The 26,702-nt window shown below is 42.4% G+C and overlaps 3 protein-coding genes across 3 annotated transcripts in view; 2 read left to right on the forward strand and 1 right to left on the reverse strand.

The window, feature by feature from the left end:
• clcf1 (cardiotrophin-like cytokine factor 1) overlaps positions 1 to 1,045 on the reverse strand; it is a 9,450-nt gene extending 8,405 nt beyond the window's left edge. The window contains exon 1 of the mRNA XM_062524300.1: positions 829 to 1,045. Within this exon, the coding sequence (XP_062380284.1) occupies positions 829 to 844 (16 nt within the window). The 5' untranslated portion in view covers positions 845 to 1,045. The remainder of the gene's footprint in view (positions 1 to 828) is intronic.
• Positions 1,046 to 2,226: 1,181 nt separating this feature from the next.
• Positions 2,227 to 14,635, forward strand: ssrp1a (structure specific recognition protein 1a). Its single transcript, XM_062524517.1, has 18 exons — positions 2,227 to 2,321; positions 2,740 to 2,799; positions 3,218 to 3,403; positions 4,865 to 4,970; positions 6,248 to 6,441; positions 6,637 to 6,737; positions 7,089 to 7,212; positions 7,594 to 7,697; positions 7,818 to 7,946; positions 8,157 to 8,382; positions 8,670 to 8,738; positions 10,760 to 10,886; positions 11,013 to 11,058; positions 11,282 to 11,432; positions 11,804 to 11,971; positions 12,370 to 12,482; positions 12,624 to 12,783; positions 14,099 to 14,635. Exons 2-18 carry the CDS (start codon positions 2,746 to 2,748, stop codon positions 14,168 to 14,170), a joined length of 2,130 nt encoding a protein of 709 aa, XP_062380501.1. The 5' UTR covers positions 2,227 to 2,321; positions 2,740 to 2,745; the 3' UTR covers positions 14,171 to 14,635.
• Positions 14,636 to 17,051: 2,416 nt separating this feature from the next.
• Positions 17,052 to 25,596, forward strand: p2rx3a (purinergic receptor P2X, ligand-gated ion channel, 3a). The gene is made up of 12 exons (XM_062524301.1): positions 17,052 to 17,173; positions 19,641 to 19,776; positions 20,339 to 20,410; positions 20,562 to 20,631; positions 21,184 to 21,268; positions 21,815 to 21,892; positions 22,082 to 22,211; positions 24,228 to 24,364; positions 24,579 to 24,672; positions 24,823 to 24,888; positions 25,296 to 25,373; positions 25,462 to 25,596. Exons 1-12 carry the CDS (start codon positions 17,052 to 17,054, stop codon positions 25,594 to 25,596), a joined length of 1,203 nt encoding a protein of 400 aa, XP_062380285.1.
• The last annotated feature ends 1,106 nt before the right edge of the window (positions 25,597 to 26,702 follow it).

Below are 26,702 nucleotides of genomic sequence, written 5' to 3' on the forward strand. Positions count from 1 at the left end.
ACTGACATACTACGTATTTATTATTTGATAGGCCTACATGACATAATTGGTTCTTGGTGCTTCGATGTGTTGGAACACGTCGCCTGCAAGCGTTCGTTTAAATGCATTAGGCTGCTTTGAACTACTACTACAGTCTACATTTAATGTTGTACCAAATCGGTCACACTTTATCCAAATAGTTTTTTTTTTTTTTTTAATTCCGGAAACATTGATGTTTGTGGGTATGTCTTTTAATTAGCCTAATAAATAAAATCGTTTCAAACGTTTATACTGGTCAACTCATTTGTACAGCTGCATTATGAATTAGGCTCCCATTAAAAAGAAGAAGAGGGAAAACAAAATCACACAGACACACACTTCGATTTATCTGTGGCGGAATGCATGCGATTTTGATGGTTGGCCTACAGTTTTACAAAGAAGCCTATTTATTTTAAATAGTAGCCTTCAGGATATATTTTTCATGTATGCTGATTATGCAAAGACGAACAGATAACGCCGTAAGATCAGTTGAGATAGAATTATCAGACGCAATCACAAGCATCTCCAGTTAAAATAACGATGAGAGATAGGCCTAGCTGACAAATGTAAGGTATTTCTATTTAATCAGTGTTAATTTTCATTAATTCAAGATGTAAGCTTGGCTACACATACATATAGGCTACCTATATAATAGCCTAATAATAATAATTATAATAGGCTAATAATAGCCTAATAATAATAATAATAATAATAGTAATACTAGGCCTAATGCGTGAGATGTTTTACTTTAAAATCGAATTTTTAATCATTTGTTTTAGCAGTTTCATTAAACACATAAGATCCACTTACCATCTCCTCTGGACATTTTAAGTTTCGATCCACGAGTATCTTGCGTTTAGATAAAGACGATGAAGATGAAAATGTCCTATTCACTTGTTGATAACTTTTCCAAAAGTAGGCTATCGAGTGACTGCTGGCGATGAAATTTCTATCGAGACACCCCGAAACTGAAGAGGTGGACCGTGGACCGCAGCCTTTGACAAGGTGGACGTCAGCTTGGATATCTGAGTTCAGTCATCAATTGATCATATTTGGCATATTACTAGCCTCTGGTGAGTCGTTACCCTGCGAGGACTGAAGGTCTCTCCTCTCACAGCTCGTTGACGTTGATGGTCCACAGAGTTGACTGGCGTGTGGTCTGACTGAGTGAATGACTGACGGCACAGTCTTTATAGTGTGAGAGTGCTGTCCTCCCACCCCTTCTCTCTCTCTCTCTCTCTCTCTCTCTCTCTCTCTCTCTCTCTCTCTCTGTGCCTGCCTGTCTGTCTGTCTGTCTCTCTCCTGGTGATTCAGTGTTGACGCATTGTCTAAAAAGTGAAGGAACTGAACTTGATTGAGCAGAGCCACGAGACTTTTAAACCACGAACCACTGGGAGGATTTAACACAGACGCACGCACGCTCGCGCGCTCTCTTTCTCTCTCACACACTTTATAATGTGTGTGCACCTTTCTCAGTGTGACCCAATATGTCTATAGCCTGGCCCACCTCTGCTACCCTAATGCAAATGTCATTATGCCATTATGTTCCATCAATGCCCAGACTATTGAGACCAGGGACCCAAGGACAACTTTAAAAAGAAATACACAGCCTAAATAAAATTATATGAAATGAAAATACTACTACTAATAATAATAATAATAATAAAAAGGATTTTGGCTCAGATGTGTCAAGGTGTATTCTAAAAGTACTGTTTAAGGTGGTTCTGTGGTAAAACCACAGACATTTAAGAAGGACCTCATGTCTATGGTTAGAACTTTGTCGCCATCTGGTAGACTATTAATCACAATGTTTTGTTGACAGCAATTCCGACTCTATAGTCCCCTCTACCGGTAGCTGTTAGTACTCGCACAAGCCTTGGCCACAATAAAAAATCCAAAAAGTTCTAATGGCGCAACAAATTAAAAGGATCCATAATCCCTTGTTTAATTTATTTTATTTGGTCAGTTGATCACTAAACAACCGATGTGTTTGCTTTCGTCTCGATTTTATCAAAGATTTTGTAATATGCAAAAGTAGGCTAAAATCAACAACTGGCATCAGTTTACATAATATCAACATTCAAATCACACAACGTATAAAATGCTTCAGCTCTCGTCTAAACTCATGAAATTAGATACAGGTCATAGACTAAAACAGCCCCTGTCATAATGCAAAAAACACGAACCACTAATGACTCGGAAGCGAAAAATACCAAGCAGAAGAATTTCCGGGGTCAGATAACACAGAGACCGGACGCATCACGCGGGAAACGCAGGTTTTTCTCACGTCTGCTGACCGTAAGGTACTTCTGAAAACTAACCAGAATGTCTATATTTTATGGCCGTTAGTGCTTGGCATTCAGTTGCCCGTCATGTTTGATTTGTGTTGTTAGAACTAAGCGATCGCTTGCATTTGTATCATCCGATTTACGTCTATCTTATTGTTCCCTTTAGTCAGCGATGGAGAACAGCTCTGCTCGACCCATTCTCTAACTTTAGTTAACGTTAGCTGGGTAATCAGCTAGCTAGTTGACAATTGAAGCAATGCTATGTTTGTAATGATTACAGTATTTATTTAACTTAGATCTAAATAAACAAGGGATAGTTAAAGACAAGGTAATTGGGTGTGCCGTGCGCGCGACTACTTACATATTTATGTGTGAGTGAGCGTGTGTTGAGCATGTATGACTCGGTTCTCTTGCATGGTCATTACATCCTCAGGCTGAAATGGGAGACACGTTGGAGTTTAACGACATCTACCAGGAGGCGAAGGGATCCTGGGTCAGTACTCCCCACCTCCTATAACCAACTCACTTACTGCTCAGTACACACACACACACACACACACACACACACACACACACACACACACACACACACTGTCCCCTCTGGCATGTGAACATGTAAGTTAAACAGGGCATGGGAATTCAAATCCAGTAACTAAATTATTATACCCTATGTACCAGGGTTATTTTATGGCAAATCATTCAGACTACATTTGACAATTCCTACATTTAATGTGCATAAACTATAGCAAGATGTATCTGGAGTGTCATTTGTTATGGTAACGCATATGTATAAAATAATCATACATACGTAATCAAAGATCTATGTGCCAATATATGTCATGTGTGTATATTTATTTATTTCTTACCTGAGCTTGTATTCCCCCCCCCCCCCCCCCCCCCCCTTTGTGCAGAATGATGGGCGGCTGCGATTCAGCAAACAGTCTATCGTCTATAAGAGCACTAAAACAGGAAAGGTTGACACAATCCCTGTCCCTGACCTGTCTCTTGCCCAGTGGCGTCGTGTCTGTCTGGGTCACGGCATCAAACTATCCACCAGCACTGGCCATGTGTACAAATATGATGGTTTCAAAGACTCTGTAAGTGTTTGCGTGTTTTGAATTTTGCTGTCACGTCAGTGAATTACATAGATGTGCATTTTATTCATGTATGTTTCAACTAGAGTGTGTGTGTGTGTGTGTGTGTGTGTGTGTGTGTGTGTGTGTGTGTGTGTGTTAGTGCCAGTGTGTTAGATGGAGAGAGTATATGTTACAGGGAAGGAATGCCTGCCTCTAGGGGTTAATCAGTGGCTCATGTGAATGTGTGTGTGTGCGGGCACACGCATACGTGCATGCTTGCCTATGATGTCATACTAGCGCTGTTTATTATTAGCGTGAGCAGTCATTGCTGTTCAATCTGTGACGTGCATTGTGTAACAAGCTGAGGAAATCAACTCACTGTATGTAGGTTACAGTATGTGTGTTTGCTATATTAAGGTATCGTGTGCACAGGCTAACTTTAACTGTTAGTGTCATCATGCCCCAGTGGGGTTTAGACTGGAGGTTAGGAGGTTAATTGTGTGTGTGTGTGTCTCTGTGTGTGTGTGTGTGTGAGTGTGTGAGAGGCTCTCAGACAGACAGATGCTGTTTCATTGAGAGATCCAGCTACACTCTGGCATCGTTCTCGGCTTGTGCACGCTAGCTGACTACGACCATGCATTTCTAATCATACATAATTAGATAATTTTGCAGACGTACACACACAATCAAAAGCAGCTCAGTCATACTCCTTCCTTTTGTCCTAATCAGGCGTAACAAGATGCATGCACGAGCAGTCAGATCTACATAGCCAAACTAACTTTTTTCATGTTCAAAAAATATTTGTAGTCAGTATAGCTTTATCAGAGAACTCCAAACACGAACTGTTTGTTTTCTATTAACATTTTCTTTTCCTTTTCCAATCTTTTGACCTCTCCTTCTGCCAGTATCTCTCTCTCTCTCACTCTCTCTCTCACACACACACACACACACACACACACACACACACACACACACACACACACACACACACAAATCGAGCTCAAGCTCACCATGTTCTCACAGCTCAAAATAAGATCATGCTCTCACACAAGCACTCACACACACACACACACACCTGGCGTTGACATGTGGAAGCCATTGTGCGCCGCAGTAATGGGCAGCCCTGGATAAATAAACAGACTGATTGAGCGCGCTCAGAGCGAGCGATCGGCTGGATTACACACACCTCCGACATCCCAGAGGGCCGAGAGGCGCGGCACTGGAGCCATCACAGAGCTCTGATTCATTAGCTCTCCCAGCTCATCAGGAAGAGTGTGTGTGTCTGTGTGTGTCTCTCTGTGTGTGTGTGTGTGTGTGTGTGTGTGTGTGATTTTGTCCTGGGATCTTGCTGAGAGGACTGTAAGAATTGGGGGGGGAAGTGAGGGATTAAGTTTGTTTACATCCTTGACCCCTTTTTTCCTCTTGCGTTCTCATGAATTCCTCCCCTCTCCTCACCCTCCGTTTTGGCTTTTGCTTTTGCAGGACTTGGAGTCGATTGCCGCATTCTTCAAGGCCAACTACAAAGTGGAGCTGGTCGAGAAGGACATGTGTGTGAAGGGATGGAACTGGGGAACAGCTAAATTCACAGGTAGACACGGACAAAGACCTCCTCCTTGTATGCGCACTGTGTAGACTCTACACATTGGTATTTATTGCAGATAGATAGATAAATAGATACTTTATTGATCCCCAAGGGGAAATTCAAGATGGCCGTGTTTGTGTGTCTTTGTGTGTGCTTGCAGCCCCGTCTCTGTTCTCGCCCCGATAAACAGACTTACATGCCAGCATCGCACAAAATAGATCTGTCTGTTATTATTGTTATTGTCGAGAGTTCTTGAGCTTTGCCAAGAATAGTACGGCTTATGTCTCCTACACTTCATGCCAACAGCCTCAGCCGCGCCCGCAACAATGGCACACATTGATTGTCCAGTCTGTAGTCCGGGCCAAGTATTGCACATGATCCACTGCAGAAATCTGGCTTAGATTACCCACAGCACTTCTTCTCACAATTAGCGACACTGGGTCCGAGGCTGTGGCCTGCTTGGCCCAGTGCAGGGCATTGAGGTGGTTTCATTGTTTGTCTCTCAGATCGTTTCTCTCTCTCTCTCTCTCTCTCTCTCTCTCTCTCTCTCTCGCCCCTGGGTTTTTTCGTGCACCCTTAAAAGAGTTATGAGAGAATTCTCTTTTGGTTTAACAGTCAACTGTTGGGAAATTTCAGCCCCTCCGGCAGGCTTGTGAGAGAAAGCGCCTCATTGTTTTGCTAATGAGAATTGGCTGATGAAACATTCTGTTCGCATGGACGTGGAGCTACAAACGAGTGATGAAAACGCACGCTGACTTTGTGGACTTGTAATTGAAACAAGATCATTTGGAGCCTGTTCCAGGAAGGAGCCCTGTGCCAAGTGCATGTGCGTGGCCTGAGACTGCGTAGCAATCACCGTGTGTGCGCTTCGGTTGGTCAGATTATACAGTACAATGTTGGATTGCGGGATGTTGAAGTCCACAATGTGCCATCTATTAGAATATTGAAACAGAACGTGCGGCTCTAGAGCCTGCGTCTTTCAATACACATGTCTTTTTAGAGGAAATGGAGGCCACGCTCAAAGGTCTTCTACAGCTGGCCAAAATCCATGACTATTTTCATCATATGCGCACCACACTTTTTAGCAGCTTGCGCTTGTTGCTCAGATAGATGTGTCCTATGACATAATGAGCTGAGCAGGGTGGGTGTTTGGCATACTGTCTCATTTCTACTAAAACATCTCCACCGCATTATTGGCAGCTAGTTAAGCAACCCCCCACACACACAATTTTAGCTGGAGGGGTGCTGTGTCCTTTGCCAATTGTTGACTTGTTTGTCCCCAGGACCCCTGCTGTCGTTTGACGTGAGCGAGAACCCCGTCTTTGAGATCCCGCTGTCCAACGTGTCCCAGTGCGCCACGGGCAAGAACGAGGTGACGCTGGAGTTCCACCAGAACGACGACGCCGAGGTGGCCCTGATGGAGGTCCGCTTCTACGTCCCCCCAGCCACCGCCGAAGATGGGGGCGACCCCGTGGAGGTGTGTGTGTGTGTGTGTGTGTGTGTGTTGTAAACCTGCTGTAAAGTTATGTATAAAAATGTTGGCACTCGAAATGTTGTCAAAAATGTTACAAATGTTATCAAAATGCCTCGAGATCTTTTAGTGTGAGCAGGATGGCTTGTTTTAAGCTGTGCTTGTCTCATGTTATTTCTGTGTCCCACTTGACACTTGCAGGCATTTGCTCAGAATGTTCTGTCCAAGGCTGATGTCATCCAGGCCACCGGCGACGCCGTGTGTATCTTTAAAGAGCTGCAGTGTCTTACTCCCAGGGGCAGGTATGGAACACACACACACACACACACACACACACACACTAAACACACTCAACACACTCTTCACACTACTTATCAATTCTCCTGTGTCCTATACATTTGCACTTGACAAAAAAAAAAAAAAAAAATCCTGTTGCTGTGTCACACACTCTCTTTCTCTCTCTCTCTCTCTCACACACACACACACACACACACACACACACACACACACAAACACACACACACACACAAAACACATTACTTATCAACTCTCCTGTGTCCTATACATTTGCTCTTCACACACATTGTTTTTAATCCTGTTGCTGTTACACACATACACACCATACTCACTGACTTCCTCTCTTCTACACACAGATATGACATCCGCATTTACCCTACGTTCCTCCACCTGCATGGTAAGACGTTTGATTACAAGATCCCTTTCACCACGGTGCTCCGACTCTTCCTGCTGCCACACAAGGAGCAGATGTTCTTTGTGGTAAGTTGTGTGTGTGTGTGTGTGTGTGTGTGTGTGTCTGTGTCTGTGTCTGTGTCTTTTGTGTGTGTGTGTGTGTGCTTGCTTCTGTACTGTTGGCTAGCAGATCAGCCTTTTAATCTCTGCTGTTTACAAATAAGTCAGAGGGGCAGCCGTGTAGAATTTAGACATTCATGTCTAAATTTTTCTGAATTATGTTGTAGTTAGTGAATGTCTTTTGTTTCCAAGTATGAGTTCATTTCCTAGGAAAGATTTTTTTTCTCTTTTTTTGTCTTTGATGTCTGAATATCCCTTTGTTCCCTTTCACTTCATACCCCTTCATCTCCCTCTCCCTCTCCCTCTCCCTCTCCCTTCATCCCTCCATCCATACACTTTCTCTTCCAGATCAGTTTGGATCCTCCCATAAAACAGGGTCAGACCCGCTACCATTTCCTCATCCTGCTCTTCTCTAAAGATGAAGACATCAGCCTCACGCTGAACATGAACGAGTGAGTGTCCCGCAGCCCACAGCCCACCTCTCTCCAGACCCACGGCGCCAGGCTGGGCCCATGGAGTAATGACCTCCCCTGTCTCTGTCTGTCTGTCTGTCTGTCTCTCTGCATATGTAGGGATGAGGTGGAGAAGCGCTTTGAGGGGAAGCTCACCAAGCACATGTCGGGCTCCCTGTACGAGGTGGTCAGCAGGGTTATGAAAGCCCTGGTCAACAGGAAGATCACTGTGCCTGGAAACTTCCAAGGGTGAGGACACGACATGCGTATTCACAGAACCCTGGACACTCTCTCGCTCTCTCGCTCTCTCTCTCTCTTTCTCTCTTTCTCTTTCTCTTTCTCTCTCTCTTTCTCTCTTTCTCTCTCCCTCTCTCTCTCTCTCTCTCTCTTTCTTTCTCTCCTCTCTTTTTTGGCCTTTGTCAGTACCAATCTCTTTCCGTATGTCCCTGTCCCCTACAGCCACAGTGGCTCCCAGTGTATCACCTGCTCCTACAAGGCCAGCTCCGGGCTGCTCTACCCTCTGGAGCGCGGCTTCATCTACGTGCACAAGCCGCCCGTGCACCTGCGCTTCGAGGAGATCTCCTGCGTCAACTTCGCCCGCGGCACCACCACCACGCGCTCCTTCGACTTCGAGATCGAGACCAAGCAGGGCTCCCAGTACACCTTCAGCAGCATTGAGAGGCAAGTCGGACGCCTCCCCACCCACAGATAGTAGCACAAGAACAAACTCTGTGTGTGTGTGTGTCTCTAATGCACACTGGCTGTTTTGTATAAACTCGCCTTCCATTGTGCAGTGATGTGGATGCATGTTTTTTTTAATTGCCTTTTTTTACGTAATTTATGGCATTTTAATGTCTCCAGTGTTTCCTTGTAAATGCATATTTGCAAACACTGAAATCCTTTGACGTGTTTTGAGTAACTGTTTTGTCTGCTTTTCTGTGTGTTCCGACTGTGTCTTTTCTTCACAGAGAGGAGTACGGCAAGCTCTTTGACTTTGTCAACGCCAAGAAGCTCAACATCAAGAATCGTGGCTTTAAAGAGGTAATCAATCAACGCTACACTTTCAGATGAAGAGTTTTCACTCACTCGTCATGTCACATCTGTTGCCCAGACCACTGTAGCCGTGGCGAGGGTTGGTGTTGTCCATACTGACAGCTTTTTCTTTTGTCCCTCCCCCTGTGTGTGTGTGTGTGTGTGTGTGTGTGTGTGTGTGTGTGTGTGTGTGTGTCTGTCTGTCTGAAGACGAAGGTTGGTATGAACGTGCCGCAGTGTGGGTTTGGGATGTGGTGCTTCCCTGTATGTGTTTGTGTGTCTGTGTGTGTTTTTTTTGGGCTTGTGTGAAGAGGCTCCTGGTGAATTTTTGCTTGTCTTCTCTGCCAAGGCCTTAAGCCTGATTCATGCTTCCATCAGAAAGGACTGAAGAGATTTTCTGATGGAGCATGAACCAGGCTGTTCTCTACCTATGCAGTGATTTGAGTGTGCTTATTTTTTATATTGGAAAGTAAAAAGGCTTCTAGAATTGCCATGATGATTTAAAAAAAAAAAGGAAAAGAAAAGAAAAAGTAAACATGCATTTTGTTCTATTTTAGAAGCATTTTTATTTTTCAATCAGAAAAAAAACTGCACTCCTCCTTCAAAGCTTTCTTACGCTTTTCCAGTCAGTCCTTGTCCGACCGCGGCCCCCTCCCCCCACACACACAAACACACAGATACTCACTGACATGCATTCGAGTTGGCTGGTTCCCTGCGTTGGAACATAGCTGTGTTCCTGTAGCTGGCCTCCCAGATATGCCATTGGTTTCCCCTAATTTATGAAAACATACAATTGGTTTTGTAAGGTTTGCCCCGGTGTTTGTTAAGTCTCAAATGTCCTGTACCAAAACTTTGCTCTCAACTGACCCCCCACATTCAAGCTTTTGTAAGCAAACACTGATTTGTGTGAATGCAACTTCTTACTCATATTTCACCGCAAGAGAGAGGGAGAGAGAGAGAGAGAGTGTGTGTATGTCTGTGTGTGTGTGTGTGTTTTGGAGAAGCTTGGGTTGAAAATGATTGGGTTTATGCCGAAGTTAAATCAACTGCTATGCTTTATTTGCGCACACACACTCAAACACACACTCACTTCTAACCATTACCATTGTGGTTTGGTGTTTATAGTCGGGGAATGAATCCGCAATAATGAAACTGTAGCACTGTGAGTTTTGTCGCATTAATAACGGAGTGGAGGCTATCCAGATATCCATCTGCTTAAATGATTGTTTAATGCTGAGTGACAGCTCTGATTTATTGAAAGTTATTCGGTAACCTCCAGTGGGTGGCACCAAATACACACAGGCAATTTGTCATACCATACAGATCAACTAAATCACCTAAAACCATTACAGAGACATTAAGGAAGTGTGTGTTTGTGTGTGTCATTTTGTACATGTGATGAATTTGGATGAAACCAATTACATTACATTGAGGTAGGTAAATGCTCACATTGTTTGAATATTATTGCTGCTTTAGTATGATTTTGAGAGAACGTAACCTTTTATGAAGAAGTGTTTGTTGCTTAGTAAATCTTGTTTTAAGAGTGATGTTTGGTGACTGGTAGGATAGTAGTGTAGGTAAGGCATCCTCCTTACAAACTTCTTTTGTGTTTACCCCTGTGGTTGGTGGTAGGGTTTATTGGCCACTCAAGTGTCCAATAGACCGTATGGGAAAATTATTGTAAAACTCTGCTCTAGATTCTGTGGTTTTATGTGCGTTTGTGTGGTATGCCTACTGACTTCTGTCTACTGACAAAAAATGTTGAGAAGTTGAAGATTATTCCCATCACATGTTGTTTGGCTCCCTGGTGTGTCTTGAGCTCTGTTCAACAACCGCAAGGCAGCAGAAATCCATTTTTCTTTTTTCTTTTTTTGTCAGTGCAGTCTTCTTGTCGACTGTTGGTTTGTAATGGTTCAGGCTTTGCTGGGTTTGGTTCTAAATTGACTCACACAAAAGCAGCAGAACTCTTATAGGTACAGCAGTCTAATACAGTAGACTAATGTGTGTTTGTGTGGTTAAACTCTCTCAAGGGCATGAAAGGAAAGGATGATATGAGCGACTCGGATGAGGACCAACATGACGCCTATCTGGAGAGGATGAAGGAAGAGGGCAAGATCCGGGAGGAGGGTGGCAGTGATGACTCTGAGGGAGACAGTGGTAAGAGCAGCAGCGAGGGGTCTGCCAGTCCTAATCTAGAGACCGGATGGAAGCGTAAACAGACTAACGTCTCTCCATTGTGTTATTCCACATCATGATTGTGTGATTTGCTTTTCTGCTCTTTAGACGAGTCCTTCAACCCAGGAGAGGAGGATGACGACGTTGCTGAAGAGTGAGTCAGACTGTTTTAGGCTCTCTATGTACATCTGTAATCATTAAAACACATTTTGTTGTCACACACACACACACACACACACTCACACTCACACACTCTCACACATACACACACAAAATGAAAATGCCATTGGTTGTGAGTACTATCTACACACCCTTCTCCTTCCTCCATTAGCCATGACTTCACTCCTCCCTCCCCTTGTTCTCCCTCTGTCCTGCAGGTACGACTCCAATGCCTCAGGCAGTGACAGCGAGGACGACAGCGCAGGCAGCGACGAGGAGGCCAAGCCCAAGAAGTCCAAACCCAAGAAGGAGCCCGTGAAGAAGACCAAGGCGCCCAAAGAGAAGAAGGAGAGGAAGCCACGCAAAGAGGTGAGCGAGGGACCAGGAATGGAGAGAAAGGAAAGGAAAGGGAGAGAGGGAATTCAAGAGATTGATGGAGGGGGGGAAAGCTCAACTGAATCTACCCTAAGCCTTCTCCTATTCCTCCTCTCTGGTTTCCATTTTCCTTTCTCTTCCTCTGAATCCGTTTAAGCAGAGTTTTTTTGGCACGACCAGAGCGCCTGCATTCTTTCATTTGGCCGCTGAAGAGCAGAGCACAGCGGGAGCCATTGGGCCCCTGTCAGTAACCATTAGTGCAGCGCTACGCAGAGCCTCAGCATGAAAACATGTGCCACAACACATTGCAGTAAACCTAGTGTCACTGTCGATAACCATCCACACCCCTTCCCACCGTTCTGCAGAAGAAAGTCAAGGATGCTGGCGCCCCCAAGAGGCCGATGAGCGCGTACATGTTGTGGCTCAACGCCAGCCGCGAGCGAATCAAGTCGGAGCACCCCGGCATCTCCGTCACCGAGATCTCCAAGAAGGCTGGCGAGATGTGGAAGCAGATTGGGAAGGACAAGAAGGAGGTGAGAGGCTAACATCCGTCAGGAGGGGCACACTGGTTCTTGTAGCCCTCCCTAGGTTATGGCAACCACACATACGCTTACACAGTGCTTACCCAAAGAGCTTTACTCACTTTAAACACTACCAATGAGTACTACTCACCTGGGTGATGCACAGCATCAATTTTGTGCCTGAACACCCACCACACACCAGCTAGAGTTGGAGAGTTGGAATCAATCAGCCTAATGCTCTCGGGGATGATTTGGGGTCAGTTGGAATGAGCCAGATTACTTCATTGCTTATTGAAACACATTATGCCTTTGACCAAGTGAGCTACATTTCCTTTTGTTTCTCAATGTTTAATTGCCTCTGCTAACTTTTGCGGCCCCCCCCGTCCCCATTATTCTTGTCTGCTCATAAGGAATGGGACAAGAAGGCGGAGGAGGCCAAGCGACAGTATGAGAAGGCCATGAAGGAGTACAAGGAGAGTGGCGGTGGCGGTGGCGGAGCCTCAGCCTCTTCCTCCTCCAAAAAGTGAGATTCGTGTTGTTGTGAATTTCCCTGGCTGAGACTTACACCGCAATGATATTATTATGATTACGATTGATTATTATTATTATTCCCCTTTTTCTTTGTCACTTGTCATATCTTTTCATCTGCCTCTGCCTCCCACAGAGAGCCAAAGAAGAAGGCGGGCAAATCAAATGACAAGAAGAAGTCAGCAGAGAAGGAGAAAAATGTAGGCAACGAGAGCTTCAAGAGCCGCGAGTTCATCTCCAGCGAGGACAGCTCCGACAACGACTCGGACCGCGGCAAGAAGAGCAGCAAACGGAAGGTAGGGTTTAAAGAGAAGGGCCTCGGTGTTCTTCAAACGAGCGAACTCAGTCAGAAGGCTGTATTTGGTAAAATATCTCTGACGTGATGCAAAAAGACTGATCCAAGGCACTCTAAAAAGCTTCATTAATAGGATCGTTCATGATCAAACGGAAGGAATGTTCCTCTACCATTCTGTCCAGTGTCACCCTGGAACATGTCAGAACTCCTAATCAGACCACATGATTCCTGGACACATTTGACAGAAGATTCTCAATCTTCGAATCGGTTACATCCACTCCCTGCTCTTTTCTTCTATTTTGGCTTTAGTGCTTGTAGATTACAGCCTTGAGCTGATGTACTGTGTCTGAGCAAGGTTGGACTGTGAGGTCCATTATCATATGTTATTGACAACATGATCATGTTCATGACTGGAATCCCTGACCACAAACACAACACACAGCTAATGGTAGAGGTGATGAGCGAGAGTAATAAACTCAACTATGCCGTGCTACAACTGCAACATTAACTGTTCCTCAGACCTGGCACAGTCAGGCCGTGCGAGATATTGATGACTGGTGTGATCAGCTGGCAGGCACCCATTTTTTTTTTTTTTGCATAAATACCTCAGTGGTAATTCCCCTCTCTATCACTGTACAAAGCCCTCTACGTATAGGATACGGCGTGACATTTTGGTATGGATTCTGGGTTGAACGACATGTTCTTTCAACATGCTGTACAGTGGTATGCATGTGTTGTGTTTCCTGGTTTGGCGGAGATGATGCAGTGACGTGTGTGAGTGTGAGGTGTGTGTGTGTGTGTGAGTGAGTGAGAGTATATACATATATATAAAAAAAAGTATAAAACCTGCCATTTAAAAGAAAAAAATGCCATGAACACCGTGGGCCCAACTGACGACATTTTCAAATTCATGGTAAGCAATGAAAGTTGAGTAATAAGACCACTCAGACCAATCTTTCACACCACTTTAGTCAGGTTCAGCAAATTCTTTGTAAAGCTTTCGCAACACAGAGCTCAGCACACCACGGTTTATGTGGGCATTCTGATGTTTTGTCAAGGCTGAGCACAACCCATTTCAAGTAGGAGAGGGACCAAACAGATCTGCCAATGCAAATGAAATGAGCTCTCCCGTTTGTTTGGTTACCAGGCTATAACAATTTGTTTTCCATTTCCTGTGGATCTTACCAATAATTAACATTGACATAGTCTGCTACCAGTAGGTTTACCCAGTGTTAACGCTGACAAATAGTTTGACGAATGGTCTTTCCTCCCAAATGTTTGTACTTTCATTTACTCGCTGTCTTTCCCATTCTCAGCATTCTGATGACGAGGAAGAGGAAGAAATTGCCAGCACGCCACCAAGTTCTGCGGAGTCCGGTTCCGACTGATCCCAACGCGCAGACAGACTCGCACGTTTGTGTGTTCTGCCAGTGATCTGAGTTAGATGGACCAATTCTTTCTACTGCTTCACCCGTGTAAATTTTTATGCACATTAGTTGTTTAGCTGTTCCACATTCCATGCTTAACAGCCTTGCCCCAAGCACATTCCAGCACTCTGATTTATAGAGATCAGTAATGAAGGTGTGTGCTAATCGTTAAAGTGTGCTACATGTCCCATAGCTCTCTCAGGTATTTTCTTTTTTCAAAGATGGGGAACGGTGTAGCAGAGCAGCAAAGCACTCTGGAGTATGTAGTTTTCTTCCATATTGGTAGATGTCTCTTTTTTTTTTTCTTTTCTTTTTTTTTGGTCACAGAATCCGAAACCTGAAACTAAACTGAGGGCTTGTGAAAACGACGCAGTTTTATTATACTTCTGTATTGCTTGAATAAATAAATAAATGTTTTGTAATAAACTTGCTATATGTGGTTTAATGACTTAATGCTTAATGCCTAAACTACTTTATGTGTCTTTGTCCATGCCTGTGAGATAGTGAGTGCTTTTTTTTTGTCTCTGTATACGAAAGCCTGCCATCTTTTATAGTGCTCAGAAATGTGGCTCCTGGAGACCCGGAGAGAGCTGTCGAAGGGGCTGCTGTGGTTTTGGAGTGGCGACCACCAGGGGCTGGGCAGAGGGTGGTTTTAGAGAGCCATGGTGACATGGTGGAGGAGGAAGTGTGCTGAAAGCTCTGGAGACCTGCAGCCCCAGGCAAATGGATTTAGGTCTGCTCGCTCACTCGCCACCCAGCACGGACACGAGCAGCACAGTGTGTGTGTGTGTGTGTGTGTGTGTGTGTGTGTGTGTGTGTGTGTGTGTGTGTGTGTGTGTGTGTGTGTGTGTGTGTGTGTGTGTGTGTGTGTGAGATGGAGCAGTACGAGCACACTCCTTTAGAGGCCGAAAGATGAACATGCCAAAGATGACCACAACATTCTATAATCTTCACATAAGCCACGTGAAGCACAATCGTGTCAAAAACACAGTGTGCAGTGTGCACAGATTTTAGCCATTTGTGTTTCACCCTGAATACCAAAGAAGATTTTTTTCCCTTCTGTCTTTATTTTGGTCTCTAATGAAAGGCATCAGCGATTTACTTAACTGGAAGCAACAATAGCAGGATGAAGGGCATTAAGGTTAATGGAGCCAGGGAGAGATATATTGTGGTTTTAAATTTGCTGCAGAATTTTTTTGTATCTAGTTAGTCTGATGGTCTCCATCTCTGAGTGCCTTCTCGTTTTTCCATCCAGAGCCCCTGACGCCATGATGACACCAACAAGAGACGTGTTAACAGAAAAACTTTGTAAAGATTTCCGTTTGCTGTTGCTTCTCCGAGGTGTCATGATGGGTTGCCTCCTTCACAGGTCAACAACTCTGTGTTGTCTTGATTTCAATTAATTGATTTTGCTTAATTGCTATTGAAGGAGCATTCTCTAGACTGTAACAGATGTGTTCAAGGAACATCAACACGCGTGCACTCTACCATTGTGCCATATAGTGAAGATTTTCATCAAACAACACAACTGTACATTAACACAGGGCTCCCACAGGTCAGGGAATTTCTGGAAAGTCAAGGAATTTTATCATTTTCTTGGCAAAGTCAGGGAAGTTTGTTGTATCAGTTTAAAATGTATTTGCTAAAATACATTAATACAAATAATGTAGCATTGATCAGGTAATTAAGCTTTCCCATTAGTGCTTGCATGAGTGATTGTGGTTAGCCCTATGTTTTTAATGACCATTTATATATACATACATATATACATTTATATATACATATGTGTATGTGTTCTTTTCTTCTTTTGTCCCCTTATGATCAATAATGATAATTGCATCAGTCATGTGAAATGTAGCTATTTGTCTTTTTCTCATTCAGCCCATTTCCTTCAATGCCCTCTGTCTTCCTGGTGTTGCATTTCATGAAAATTGTATTAAGGGGACATAAACGAGGCCTCAGACAAACTTGCGTCCTCCCTGCCCCTACACACACACACACACACACACAAACGTTACCACCACCGCCAGTCAGCCTCATGGGAGGGCCACTCCTAGACGGGTCTTTGATCTAACAGCAGTTTTAGCCAGTAGCCATCACCAGTACTCACTGATTCAAATTGTATCACCATTTTTTTGTGAAAGATCTTTAGGTTATAGAATTTGGATATGCATGGTTGTTCAGTTCAGTTCAGTTATGTGCTGTATATGACTGAGTATAGATTATACATTACAGACCCATAATGGACCCACTTTAAAAATGAGGTAATGAGAATTCCCACATGGTCCCCCACCACACACACACACACACACACACACACACACACCCTCAGACATGCACCACATTTACAGAGGATATGTCCTTCTACAGCTATGGAATACTTGATTAATCGAAATTTGCTAAAAATTACTTGTTTGTGATATTATTATGATAATTTCACTGGACTGTTATCAAATTATTATTTGTTATTGACTTGACTTTGTCTAAATTATATTCCTACTAGGTGTCCTTCACTGAGTTATTCAGCTAACTCTTGCATCAACAACAAAAAGGACTTCAAAGAGAACATCTTCAATCTGGTATGACCAGAAGTAGAGGGGCTATAAACCCTAGCAACCTAGAGAGATGAGAGTGCGCTGGTGTGGTGAGGGGAGGGAGCATTAAAGGGAGGGACATCCTTTCTCATTTGTTGTGCTCGTCATTTATGCTCTTTCCACATTAGCCACTGAGGAGATCAGATGGATGCGCCTTGAAAAACCTTCATCACTACAACGAACGAATAAACAACAGACACTAACCTACCGCTGCAAGCTAACTCTGTGGCATCAAACAAGTGAGAAGAATGTGGGGCTTTATCACAGACTTCTTCACCTATGAGACAACCAAGTCAGTGGTGGTCAAGAGTTGGCTGGTCGGAACCATCAATCGTCTGGTGCAACTGCTCATCATTATCTACTTTGTCTGGTCAGTATTCAACAACCTCCTCCACCTGACCATGCATGTCCTTGTTTAGTATGGTCCTCATATTGTGTTATATTCTCAGCACAATAAGTCTTGTGCAGTTATTGTGCATAACTAGAAGAGTTATTAACACGTACACTGTACTGTATCCTAGTGATATGTAGCCAACAGTTTAATTGTATAAGAGGTTCTCCATCTCTCAAAGAGTGGTGTGGTCCACTTCAGCCAGTCAAAAGCCTTAAAGTAAGCATTTAGGGCAATCTTTTGAAACTTCAGACTTGTGGTTGATCTCAGAATGTTGATGAGAGCAGTAATGCTGTTGTTTATGACATTACAGTAGAAAGGCTTGTTTGTGAATATTGTATTAATGTTTTTAATCAGGAAATCAAAATTTAACTCTCATTTTCTGTCTAGAAGTCCAATTGGTAATAACCATAGCAAGTAAAGCTTCTCATTATTACAAAGTTACAGCTGGAGTTGAGGATGAAGTGAAGAGGATGAGTTTTTCTCTAGCTGAATATTAATGTGGCTGTAAAATCATATAAGTATAAGCATTATATCACAAAAGATCAGATGATGAATATCAGTTTAATTCAGAGAATTGAGTGTGGGTGAAATTTTGTTTGATCTGAGTTTCTTATGCTCGTCTCTAATAGTTGGTCTATAGTATGACTTTTTAAGCTTATATGCACTTAAAGATTCCTACTCGTACTGAGACTATAAGAATTAAAGACAAAGGCTAAGAGTGGCAATGAGCTAAGATGTAACTTATTGTCTCTGATGATGCCTTTTAGCCGCTCTGGGGTCTATGTATCCCATCACCCATCACATCCTCCGGTTTGGTGAGGCAGGGCACGTGCCTGAAAGACGAAATGGGCACTTTAGCACCATGAAATGGGTGTTGTGTTGCCTCGGCACTGTACATCAGTGGGTGACATCTCTGCTGGAGCCCTGCAGTTGTTCCCTCAGGAACAGAGTGTGAAATCAATGCTGTCCCACGAGACGCTACAAGAAGCCCTATAGCCAAAAGGCTCCCACGGGAGCCGACAAAATCAATACGTTCCCGTGGGATACCACAAGACAAGTGCACTGGACTGAAGTGGACAGAACAGAAAATATTTTAGCCAATTACAGCTGACACAAATTGCTTACCTACATGTGACAGTGTTCAATATAAAGGACAGGGATATATATTATTGAAAAGACCCGGACAAGAGATGAATTTGGCCTCAAGACTTCCCAAATGTGTAACAGACTCTGTACAGTGTAACAAAGCCAGGGCAAAATAGCACATGGTGAGTTTTGTATGTAAAAATGCTTTTGCCACTTTAATGAACGCCCCCCTGTAGGCAGTGACTAATGATAACCCAACTTTTCCACAATAGTGGACAGAAAATAGCCTCATGACCATGAGAATGACCTAGACAGAGCACTGAATTGTCACTTATCCTAATGGCACACATCGACTGTACGAGGGAAATTACATCCTAATCACCATTCTCTGGCCTTATTAGCAATTTCAAGATGTTCACTAGTCTCTCTCACTAAAGTATCATGTCATTTGTTGCTGAAATTGCTCGTGATTGTTCGTGTTTTTTTTTATTCCACACATAAAGATATACAGAAAGCATGGCCATGGTCATTTTAATTGTTGCTCTCATCATGTCATCATGATTGTTTGTGTATGCATGCATTGCTGATGAGTCATCCTTCCCATGTTATTAGTTATTAGCCCAAATGACATTGTTCCGTTCCATTCCATTTGCCCGTCTGTTCTCTAAATGGGTGATTTCTGAGTCACTCTGATCCATTTCTGAACGGCATGTTTGTCTCCATTAACTGTCACCAAATGGCATCGCCGACTGCACCAGTGCAAATGGAGATTAACATGTACAATATGCGAACTCGCTAAACTGGCTTTATTGATTGTTCATGTTTCAGTGGTAAAGTGCATTAAAGCAGTTTTGACTATTTGTTAGCCTGATGGCCTGGTCTGATGACATTTATGGCCATTTCCCTCCTTGTGGAAGCACTAAATGCTTCTACATCTTGTCAGATATGGACATTTCCCACCACTTCCCAAAATAGAAAATAGTGTGTCTGTTGTAATGTACTTAACCAAATAATCCTGTGAAACTAAAGAACCACTTTGTATGCTTTCATAAATTGTGATTATATTATTGTGCAAATAATTGAAATGGAGATGAAATTATCTGGGGCACGTATAGCACAACCACAGCGTCCACACCACATTTGAACCTGGATGTGAGTCCAGTCTCTCTAACACTTGCTTCATATCACTCACCGTCCTGTCTCAATAAAGGCAAAACATATATTGGTACTACTTAAAGATTAAAGAATCTAGGTAATTACAGACAATTTATTTTGAAAATGAACTAATTCATGACATATGTTACCATGTTTACATGTACCATTTCATGCCCCCTCCCCCTGTCTCTCTGTAATTCAGTTGGGTGTTTTTGCATGAGAAGGCTTATCAAATTAAAGACACTGGGATTGAATCAGCAGTCATGACCAAAGTCAAGGGATTTGGTCGTTACAACAACCGTGTGATGGATGTGGCAGACTATGTAGTTCCTCAACAGGTGAGCCTACTTTTTGGTAAACATGACCTTCTGGCTCTACTGCTCCAGTTTATATGCATATAATTTCATCACTCTGTACTCTATAGGCTTCATTATGTACAATCAAATGTAATTTGCCATATGTTTAGATCAGTACAGCACATTGAGGTTTCTGGTGTTGCATATCAAATGCCCATTCCAACCAATGGGCCTTAATCCAGGTCAAAATTAAACAAATTTCCTGCCAAATGACTCTCTGACATTTGGCTGACCTTTTTCTGACCTGACTGCTTATTTCTAAAAATATGCTACATTTAATATGTTGAAAAAACAGGACTCATTAAATAACTTAAGAGTTTTTACACAAACAGTGGCCTACAAGAAGCAGGTGGAAATAAAAGCCACTGAGTTGATTAATTGCAAAATTATGAATGCATGGTGATGAATGAAAAATGAGTGTATCGAAGAATATATTTGCAATTTCTGAAACGGCACACAAATATAATACATTGCTAACATCCCAGACTACTTTCAGTCCCACTGCTCTGTATCCTGATAACATTGGTCTCTTTTTCGTCCTCAGGGTACTGCAGTATTTTGCATCATTACCAGACTCATCACGACACTAAACCAGACACAAGGATTGTGCCCACAGGTGAGACTGCGCTAATACATTGTGGAAAATCCCAGAGTAGGTCATGAGCGGGAAAAAAAACGGATCTATGATTTAAATAAATAAATAAATAAATAAATAAATAAATAAATAAATAAATAAATAAATAACATGGCATGTTTTGTTTTCACAGTATGGCAAGAACTACAGATGCACCCGTAACTCTGACTGTGACAAACATCTGAGATCACATCTGGCAAATGGTGAGCTCTATCTTTCAGGCATTCAGGCATTCAGGTTATCTTTTCATTACAGCAAATTAATGATCATGTAGGCTATGATCTGTTAATTCGAAACTGTGTTACATGTGCATCTAAACTGTGAAATACACTTAATTGCCAAAAGTATTTGCCCACCTGCCTTGACTCAGATATGAGCTTCAGTCACATCCCATTCTTAATCCATAGGGTAAGAGCTTCAACTCTTCTGGAAAGACTTTCCACAAGGTTTAGGGCTGTGTTTATGAGAATTTTTTACCATTCTTTCAGAAGTGCATTTGTGAGGTCACACACTAATTATGGACGAGGAGACTGGCTCTCAGTCTTCACTTTAATTCATCCCAAAGGTGTTCTATTTGGCTGAGGTCAGGACTCTGGGCAGGCCAGTCAAGTTCATCTACTCCAAACTTAGTCATCCATGTCTTTATGGACCTTGCTTTGTGCACTGGTGCACAGTCATGTTGGAACAGGAAGGGGACAGTGAGCAACTACTTTTAACAATAGTTTATAAACCTGACCTCTGATACCTTTTTCCAGGTATTTTTACTGGACATTGTCTGACAGAGGATGGACAGTGTGAGATTGAAGGCTGGTGTCCTACAGAAAATGATACTATCCCGGCGTGAGTCTACACACACACACACACACACACACACACACACACACACACACACACACACACACACACACACACACACACCTGAACACATAAGCTGATTTCATCTGTAACAATTTTACTTATTCTCTGTTACTAGGAAAAGATGATGAAATGCTTTGTGCTGGTAATTGTTGATAGGTATTAGAAATGATATGTTCGAGGAGTGGGGTGAGGGTGGTGACTGGTGACACACAATATGTTCCTTCTGTTGTGTGTTGGTTGCAAATTCCCATCCTCTGTTCTGATCTACCTGGTGGAATTAACAGTGTGTGGGGGGTGTAGCCTCACTCCTGTATCATATAGAGAGAGGAGAGAGTTGGGCAGTCAAGGGCAAGTGGGAGGGGCTGGGACGTTCACAACACAATAGACACCGCTGTAGTGGTCGGTGGCGAATGTCTAATTTCAAGCTAACTTAACCGCGGTCAGAGGCTGCTGATGATGAGAATATCATTTATGCTCAGATCGCTAGTGAGGTGTCACATTGGTTCTTTCTGTCTCTTTCTTCTCCAGGGATTATATGGAAGAGGTCGAGAACTTCACCATATTCATTAAGAATAGTGTTCGCTTTGCCCTCTTCGACATCACCAGGTGGTTAAACGGATACACACACACACACACACACACACACACACACACATACACACACACACACACACACACACACACACACACACACACACACACACACACACACACACTCACTTAATGTATACATCTGAATTTCCTCTCTACTAACTTTGTCCCATGTCTTTGTACCCTCCTCTCTATATCTACCAGGGGAAACTTCCCTCCCACTATTGACATCAACTGTATGTATGATCCTGTTACCAACCCTTACTGTCCAATCTTCAAAGTGGGAGACATACTCAAATATGCGAACGAGAGCTTCAGCGCAATCGCTAATAAGGTGACATTTTCATATTTTGTATATTCTTCTACAATCATAGCTGTTTTCTAGCCAGGTTAGCAACAGAGCTTATCTCAACTGAGTCCACGTTTGTACTGTATGAGGAAGCTGAGGCTTTTTAATGTGAACTCAGAGATTATGAAGATGTTTGCTATGTCTGTGATATGCAGTGTGTGGAGCTACTGTCTTGTTGGGTGGGGAGGGAATGTGGGGGCTACTGAGAAGAAAAAGATTGATAAAGTGAACAAAAGGGCAGGCAACATGGTGGGGCTGAAAATTACTTTAGATAGTGTATATCAGGAGCGCTTGGGAAAAATGACCATTAAGATTATGCAGAACTCTGGTCACTCTCTCCATACTTGTCTGGAGAGCAAAATCATAGAGCGTAGTGCAAGAGGAGCTGAGCTGTGCAATCTGCCCTACCTGATGCTTAAAGCTAATGCACATTTAAAGTGCAGTGCACAATAAAGTGCTAGTGCATATCAAAGGTAGTTGGCTGTCTTCCGTCGTAACTTTCGTAGTCCTTCATGTTTGGATTTGGTGTTACTAGTTTGAACTCTCAATGGCAAAAGTTTGGTGTTGAACTACTGCCCCTGAGCAGTCGCACTTGTGCTGTTTCTTAGTCCGGTTAGTGATGTCGTCAGTTTCCGGAGCGCCTAACCAAATATCACAACTAACTAACCTAAAATCATGAGGTGGTTGTTTTTCTCTGGGCTCAGTGATTGAGTTATGCTTTAATGTTCATTAAAAAACTCCCATGCTGATCTCATTCTTGCTACTTATGTTAATTTGCATGTCAGTGGTCTGTGGCTGAGGCAGGTGACTTGTCAACTGGATGTTGTAGGTTAGTCCCTTATGTGGTGAGCTTGCTTTTGTTTCTGACCACATGCAGTTAAACATGGAACAACTAAATAATGCCAAAGATCTTTATTTGAAACGATTATTTTTAAGTGATGCCATGTTCCTAAAGGTCTCTTGATGTAGAGTAACTATAAATATTTAGGGTCAAATTCCTATTGTTGTGCCTGGTAGGCCTACTCTTACTCTAACAGTGAAATGGAAAGATAGGATGCAACTCAGAGTATGGATATGCAACATTTAAGCCACAAGATAGACAATACATATGAGAAATAACTTGAAATTTGTCTAGGCTATACATTTTTTGAACACAGATATTTAACACAAATTATGACAAATACTGGTCATCTTAAGTAGGCTAAACTGTTTTATTTGCTTGCAGTAGGTTTAGGTTTTTCCTAGGGGGTGGGGTATTACGCATGTTGCCACACTGTTTCCCCCAATGATACTGTATGTCTCACTGCATCATGAATAACGTTGTTGGTACTATGATGTTTGAACGCCGGAAGATAGGCCTATAGCGAATCGTACCATGGTGGTTCTGCAACATTGTTGGTAACTGTTGCAGAAAGGCACAACAGCAGAGCATAGCAGAGCAATGGGAAAACAATCTCAACATTTTTAAAACTGCTTTGATGTCATCATATTAAGCCCGCCTCGACGGTTGTGATTGGTGCCTGGGTTTTAGGAACATTGGAAATGGGAGTGGCACCTGAAAAATGCCACCAGGTGTACCTCCCTGTGATTTTTGTAATTTCCCGAATATCATAATAGGGCTCAGGATCATGACGTGAAAACTTCGCGGGCACAGCCATATTGGCAGCCTCACTCCTTAGTTATATGGATTTACTCCTGCCTATTAGTAGGTTCCTGTTACTTAATCTTTGCCTTCTTGGTCGTATGTTGCTGTGTAGTGGGGTGTAATAGCACAACCCACGATCGCAAGAGGAAAAGAATCGCTAATACTATATATCTGCTTCTTGTATTCTGCATTTGAATGAATGGATATTACGTTCGGTGCGCTACCAACATGGCGGCAATATTCCTAGAATGCAAGGCGTGTGCCCGAGCCCTATTATCATGTTTTTTTTCTCTGGCATTTTGAAAAAGAAAAAAAACACCTGCTTTTGTCTTCATTTCTCTCTCACAATTATTTAGGGTGGCCAGATTGGTATTCATATTAGATGGATATGTAATTTTGACCAACCTGTGGAAAACTGCAAACCTACCTTCTCCTTCACAAGACTGGATGAAGCGTTTGAAAATAGCAATGTTTCCAAAGGTTACAACTTCCGGTAATGAACATTTTGTAAATAATATGCAAACATGCAAACATGCAAACACACACACACACACACACACACACACACACACACACACACACACACACACACACACACACACACACACACACACACACACACACACACACACACACACACACACACACACACACACGAGATGTTTATAGCCCTGTCCCCTTTCTCAGCTTCTGTCTGTACTTTGCAGGTTTGCAAAATACTACATGTCACCTGATGAAGAGGAGTATCGTACACTTCACAAGGCCTTCGGCATCCACTTTGATGTTATGGTCTCTGGCAATGTAAGTGCTATGACCAGACTGCTCTAACTCCCCCATATTGTCTATAAAAGGTGCCACTGTTGAATAGTTATCCCCTGGACAAACACGATTACAGTACACAGCAGCAGATGAATATGGATTTATTTACTCACATTTCTTGCTCTTCGGCAGGCTGGAAAGTTTGACGTGATCCCAACTCTTATCAACATAGTGGCAGCTTGCACCTCAGTAGGACTGGTAAGCAACCCATATTTACAGAGGTGGAAAAATCCAGTTTCAGAAAGTAAAAGTCCTAACTAACACCTATCTGTGCCAACCATTCATTTAAACCAGCTGATTCCAATTAGCACAACTCTTCAGCTAGGTAGAGCAGCTAATTGATGAGATCACCTGTGCTAAGTGCACAAGTAGAACCAATACATGATCGGACTTTTACTCACTGAAGCTGGAGTTTTCCACCTCTGCATATTTATGCAATTGATACACAATTACATTAATGTTGCAAAATATTGCAGTTGTTGTTTGCGTGCTTGCTCAAATACACAGCATTGCGAAGCAAGCACACTGTTGTTCTTCTTAAGCTTACTATCTTATTTCATATTTTTATTCAACTCCCTCTTCTCCTTCTCTAACTCCATTTAAAGGCAACTGTCCTGTGTGATATCATTCTTCTAAACTTTCTAAGAGGGGCAGATCGGTACAAGGCAAAGAAATTTGAGGAGGTAAGCTAAATACACAGCATTAGTCGTGTTTGCATATTGAATGCTATCCCATGTAAAATACGACCAAATATGTCTGTGTCTCTCACAGGTCTCTGCGAGAGACATAATTGCTGGGGTCCCAAGTCAAAGCCAAAGTCAAAGCCAAAGTCTTCAAACGCTCAGAAATGAGGGGAAGAGCTCAGACGATTCTGGATCCTTCTCTAATGGTCGGCAGCGACAATGAACTTCTTTGACCTCTGACATCATCTGTCTTAAACCCACACTGTCTTTAACTCTATATCTTTTTGTCAGACTATATGGCAAATACAGACACCTGAGGCCAAAAAATGCATGCTTAACCCTCAGTTGACAATCTATTGGGAGAGTTTTATCTATCATGACTGAGGATAGTTTAGGGTGTATAAAAAGTACATGTATAACCCAATACATACAGACATGCTGTATATTCATATACTGTACACAGACAATTCTCCAACCATGGTTTTTGATCTGAAAATTGTCAAAAAATTTCAAATTTGTAATACAAATGTATTTGTATGGTTTATTTCCCCATTTCTTCCAGTCCAGGGAAACTGTTATTTCCATTACATAACAAGTGTTTTTTTTTCTTTTTTTTTTTTTTAACTAAATTGCCTAAATACTTACCCCTCCATTCCTTTTCCTCTTGTGTTTGACTAAAAATCACACACATATTTGCCCAATTTAATTTTTTCGTTTTCCTGTAATGCAAATGATTTGTTTACAGTGTTAACATTGAAAAAGCTAAAACCTTTGAGATATTTTTCCATTGTCGAAAACCAGGTATGTTTTAAGTATATTGGTTATGGATATGGTTATATGATTTAGCAGGCACTCTTGTCCAAAGTGACTAAATAAAAACAATAGTTCAAAATGTACAGTCATCAGTTTTAAAATGTTGGTGAGACTACATTAAGGAAAATAGCAATAATAAACAATAATGTCAATGCAATATCAATGATGCAAATGGCATAATATACAAACCATAACTCAAGAACCACTAATCAATTAAGTGTTTGCTGAACAGATATGTCTCCTCTTGAAAGGCCCAAATGTGTTGAATTCACAACAACACAACAGACATTCATCAGAAGACCAGAGACAAATATTGTGATTCTAGAAATGCTTCCCTACCATATGTAATTATGTTTTTTTCCCCTTCGGTTTCTGGTTCTTTGGGCAACTAAATTGCTTTTTAGCATGGGTAATGTCTATCACTCATGTTTCCCTTGATCTTTCTTCTTTTATTAAAAAGACTTCAAGCAGTCCCTTTTTATAACCTCTCAGTAACTAACAAAGGTAAAAAAAATA

Source organism: Sardina pilchardus, chromosome 21 (genome assembly GCF_963854185.1).
Source record: "Sardina pilchardus chromosome 21, fSarPil1.1, whole genome shotgun sequence".
Taxonomy (NCBI): Eukaryota; Metazoa; Chordata; class Actinopteri; order Clupeiformes; family Clupeidae; genus Sardina; species Sardina pilchardus.